General features: G+C 37.8%; 1 protein-coding gene across 1 annotated transcript; it reads right to left on the reverse strand.

The window, feature by feature from the left end:
- Positions 1-6: 6 nt before the first annotated feature.
- On the reverse strand, positions 7-3,566 carry LOC121026283 (protocadherin gamma-A7-like; the record flags this gene model as incomplete). The annotated part of the gene is made up of 1 exon (XM_040469147.1): positions 7-3,566. A coding segment is annotated over exon 1 (1,395 nt), but the record flags the coding sequence as incomplete, so codon positions are not given.
- Between the last annotated feature and the right edge of the window lie 2,021 nt (positions 3,567-5,587).

The following is a 5,587-nucleotide window of genomic DNA, read 5'->3' on the forward strand; positions in this document are numbered from 1 at the left end:
ACCTCTGGGGTTGTTTTCAGGGATGTAGACAGAATAGGAGGAGTGGGAGAAGGCAGGTGGGTTGTCGTTGGTATCTGCCACATTCACTGAGATGTGAGTTTCCATGGACAAGGGTGGGGTTCCACCATCTGTGGCTTTCAGTGTGATGTTATACACAGGGAGTTTTTCCCGGTCTAGGTTTTTCGCTGTCACCAACCTATAATAATTGTCTACTGATCTTTCTAATTTAAAAGGCAGATTTTCTGAAATAGTGCAGGTCACCTCACCATTCTTGCCGGAATCTCGATCTTGAAGGTAGAAAAGAGCAATTACTGTTCCAGGAGGAGTGTCTTCAGGGATTGAGTTGCTTACAGATGTTAGAGTCACTTCTGGGGTATTGTCATTCACATCTAAAATTGTGATAATTACTTTAGCCCTTGTCATGCTACCAGGACCGTCCTGAGCCTGAACTTCCATTTCATAGTAGCTGGACTCTTCATAATCTAGGCCTTCTGAAGTTGATAATTCTCCTGTATGAGGGTTCAGTTGGAATATCTGTAGAATTTTTTGAGTTATTTTCCGGAAAGAATATGTCACTTCCCCATTGGCTCCCTCATCCAGATCGACAGCGTGTACTGTGAGCAATCTTGTGCCCACTGGTACGTTCTCAGGGACAGTTACTTGGTACTGAGGCAAAGAGAAGACTGGCACGTGATCATTCACATCCACCACAGTTACCTGGATGCGGGCGGTTTGCGATCGGGGTGGGTCACCGCCGTCAGAGGCTGTAAGGAGTAGGTGGTGAACAGCCTCTTCCTCTCTATCCAGCACTCTTTCCAGCACTAATTCTGGATATTTAGCTCCATCATCTCCAGTCTGCACAACCAGGGAGAAGTGACGATTGGGACTGAGCTGGTAGCTCTGGAGGGAGTTCGTGCCCACATCTGGATCCCTAGCCTCATTTAAGGGAAACCGCACCCCAGGAGCTGTGTTCTCCGTTATTTTTACAGTCATTTCTTCTGTCAAGAATCTAGGAGAATTGTCATTAACATCTATTATTTCCACTTCTATAGGGTAAAGACTCATTTTATCCATCAGGATGTTAAAGTTCACCAGGCACCGTGCACTCTGAGCGCAGAGCTCCTCCCGGTCTATTCTGCCTGCAGTGACCAAGCTGCCGCTTCGCGGATTCAGAGCGAAAAGCTGTGTCCTACCTCTGGAGACGATGCGGATTCCGTGCTCTGCCAGTTCCCGGGGCTCCAGGCCCAGATCCTTAGCGATATTACCCACAAAAGACCCTGTGTCTGTTTCCTCCGGCAAAGAGTAGAAAATATGTCCTGCCCAAGCTTCTCTCCGGGTCCCCAGGAGGATGGAGAGCAGGATGAATCCTCTGTAGTCTCGACCCCTCTTCAGAGTCGCCATTGTTGTCCTGCTGATCTTGTTAGACACTGGACTATCTCTTTTTGCGCTTATGGATGCCAGTGTGTCAGCGTGGAATCCTTTGTATTCATAAGAGAAGCCCGGAATTTAGTATAATAGAGACCGGAGTTTGATGCAGCTTGGAAGAGAATTTGTCTCAATCTGATGTTTCTTTGTACTGTAAAATCTCGGTGGCTCTGGCAGATCTTATTGCACCACTTTCCCCGTGGTTGGTGAACAGCGGCGCTCAGAGTCCTTACTAAGTTACTGCACCATATTGAAGCAAGATAACTGATTTTTCAGAAAGTTGTTTTATCCTTCAAAATCCTTCCATTTATATGTCTTCGATCTATATATCTAACTTAAAAATACATTCCAGTTAAATGAAATAATGCAACAGTGCTTATGATGGATGCTTATTAATTCAAGATAATTACATTTTTTTTTCCTCTTTTGCATTGCAACTTTGAAATGATGTTGGGTGCTACCTCAGACTTCACTGAACATGGAGTAAAAGTAGTGTTTTCAGGTAAAAAAAAGTACAACTTATTTTGAAAAGGTGTGTGTATGTATACATAAGAAAGATGCTATGTAGAAATCGTTTTCATCAGTATAATAAATTTAAGTTAATTCATTAATATTGAACACATACTATGTTCTAGACACTACCACGTAAGACTCAGTGAAAATTTTCTTTAAGATACAGACAGGTCATTTAATTAAGTTTTTGATTGGAAGGAACCTTAGAGATGATTTAGTCCAATACCTTCATTTTAATGATTTTAAAAATAAGAGGAAATTACCTTGTCCTTGATTATATATATAATAGTATACGTTGGAATACAAATATCATCACTTCCAGTGTTTTGAGCAGAAAAAAGAAAACCATTTGCCTTGGCTGATGCTTTATGCTCAAAAAGTGCCATTAGAGATAAGGCGAGAACCCAAGCAGTAACAGTCAGCTATAGACGAAATTTTGTACAGAAGGCAGGAATTTGCAGAGATTCTACTAGCTGTGGAGTGTTAAAGTGGATGTTGACTGCTTCTCTTCATTATGCAATTCAAATAATCTTCCTACTCTAGATGATTATTCTAGAATAATTGAAAAAAGATGGGCCTCCAGATAGCCTTTGAGCATACAAACAGAACTGTCCTGAGGAGATCATTAGAGGTACCAATTTTTCCACTGATGTTAAGTAAAACTGAATTGTTGATGGCTCAGTTCTTCTCAGCTTATAGAAATAAAGTTCCTTCCACATAGTTGCAAGAGAAAAGAGAGTTACCTGTTCTGAAATGAAGACCTGGCAAGAAATAACCCTACTTCATGGGGCGCCTGGATGGCTCAGTTGGAAGAGTGTGCAATTCTTGATTTTGAGATTGTGAGTTCAGGCCCCATGTTAGGTTTAGAGATTACTTATATAAATAAACTTTTTAAAAAAGAAATAACCTTGCTTTGTAAATTATTTTAAGCCATAGGGGAGTAGATAGCAGCACCAGGAAGAGAAATCAAAAGTAGCACTGAAAATGCTTGACTTAGTTGCTGGAGATTTCCTAACTACGTAACCTATTTCTGCTCTCTGATGGCACTGGTCCAAAATATAGGCAATGCTTTGAATGAAATGCTGTTTTAATCTATCAAAATAATTTACAGCCATGTTTGTTTTCACCAAGTAGACAGAATAACTTTTTGTTCAAAGGAGCCAATATGAGTATTACAGATTAGTTCCATAAATAGGAGTTAAATACTATTTGTTTAGTAGTAATTTTGAACTTCTTGTTGACATAAGCAAAGTCATTAAAGATCATGAGTACTTGCAGACATTTTTAAACAAAACTTTTATGTCTGAATATTATGGCTGCCAATGTTGTGATCTTTTTTCTACCTAACACTTCAAAAATCATAGTGTCATCTTACATTTCTTTCTTATTCTACTATTTTTAAAAAGTCTCAGTTAACTTATTACTTCTGGATACCTTATTTGGAACTAAATAAGTAAGATCTAGATGAATAAGATTATGAACATACTCTGAACATAAAGCATACTTTAGGGAATAACTGGCTTTATATCTCTAGTAACCAATTTTTCTAAGTTACTCTACAACATAAATTTAAATATTAAAGATCTCTACTAGACCAATGAGTTATGTTAAATATAACATAGGCTTACCATATAAAACTGAAATAAGTTTATAGTTTTAAAGGAAGTATGTTATTATTGATTGAGTTATTAGGAAGAATGGACCTTCACCTGTTTACTTGCATAAAAAATTCTATGGAAAAAATTGTATGGAAAGTCTAATTGACTTCCTAGGCATCGAGTTATTCATCGTCTCTCCTTTCTTTATGGAACTTTTTTTCTATTGAGAAAACATTGTTTGGAGTTCTGTTTAGATTTACATTCCCAGGCAAACATGTAGGTATTTTCCATTTCTCTCTGAGATTTTTACTTCTTCCCATTGACAACTGTCACCTCAACAGAAGTTTCATCAGATGGGTGGTTTTCAAAGATGATAAACTAGCCCAATAATTTGGTAGGTTTTCTTCCTGATGCTTCAAAATTCAGTACTTAAAATTTCAGACTGCCTATCTTATTAATATGATCTGTATTGTATGTAGGTCTGAGAACCTCAGTTAGTCAGAATTTAGCAAATTCCATGACTGCTAGGATTTAACACTTGGTCAGTCCACATGAATGAGTATTATTGAGAGTAGAATCTGATAGTTTTTCTCAATAAAATATTTTATTTATTTAAATGGAATGGTCATAAGTAATTCAGGTAAGAGAATGAAATAATGAAACAAACCATCCTACTATCCCATTAGTGAGTGAACAGATAAGACGAATAAAATAAACCAGCCTACTATCCATAAAACCCAGTTAAGTGAACTTTGCTTACAACAATGCAGGTTTAAGATGTAATTTATTTTTATTTTTTCAAGATGTAGCTTAAATCATCCAGAATTGGTGCTATAAAAAACATTTACACTCTCAGATCATATCAAACAAATCTTAAAACTTGTATGAGATGATCTGACTCCCATGACCAATACCCAAGATTCAAGTTGTTTAAAATTATTTACTATTAAATTCCTAATAAAACCATCAAATAATTATATCACAAATGTCCAAGAAAATCATATTTGAAAATGTGTATGTATGGAATCTCTTAGTCATATACATTTGGAACCTTGAAATAAATAATTCTAAAATAATCTCTGAGATGTAAATACCACAATACTGATTTGGGGAAACATAGAATACATTTAGCATCTAATTTAAAGGCATCAACTCAACATTATATTAAAATTTTTTTTACGTTTATTTATTTTTGAGAAACAGAGAGAGACAGAGCACAAGTGGGGGAGGGGCAGAGATAGAAGGAGACACAGAATCCGAAGCAGGCTCCAGGCTCCGAGCTGTCAGCACAGAGCCCAATGAGATTCAGGGCTTGAACTCACAAACTGCGAGATCATGACCTGAGCCAAAGCCAGATGCTTAACCGACTGAGCCACGCAGGTGCCCCAATATTATCTTAGAGATGATTGGGGCACCTGGGTGTTTCATTTGGTTAAGCATCCAACTTCAGCTTAGGTCATGATCTCACAGTTGGTGGGCTTAAGGACCACATCAGGCTCTGCGCTGATAACTCAGAGCCTGGAGCCTGCTTCAGATTCTGTTTCCCTTGCTCTCTCCCCCTCACCCCCTTGTGCACACACACTCTCTCTCTCTGAAAAAGAAATAAATAAACATTAAAAAAAAAAAAGACTGACAATGCCCGGTTACAAAGGAAGGTTCTCATTTATTTTCAACATATCTTTTCAATTATTTATGTTAAATGTGGATACCCAACTTAGAAGCATAAGTGGCCAATCTATTGCATTATCAGATCATAGAATCCTCCAGCTCAGGATTGGAAAATACCTTGACTATTATGTATGTCAACAACTCGTCCAATTATATTATCCCCTGTATTCTATTAATTCCAGGGCCAACAGCTTACTTTTGAAAGGAGCTAATAATAGAACCTCTTACCTCCTAGGCAATCCACTTTCCATTAGAACAACTTCAACAACTCAAAACCTTGCTTTTTTCTACTCATCAAACCACAGTTTCATTCACACCTTTGGGCCATGATGAATGAGACTAATTCTTCTAATGATAGCTCTCCTTTCCTTAAATATTTGGAT

The sequence above is a fragment of the Herpailurus yagouaroundi genome, unplaced genomic scaffold, assembly GCF_014898765.1.
Source record: "Herpailurus yagouaroundi ecotype Mexico unplaced genomic scaffold, PumYag 69767, whole genome shotgun sequence".
Lineage (NCBI taxonomy): Eukaryota > Metazoa > Chordata > Mammalia > Carnivora > Felidae > Herpailurus > Herpailurus yagouaroundi.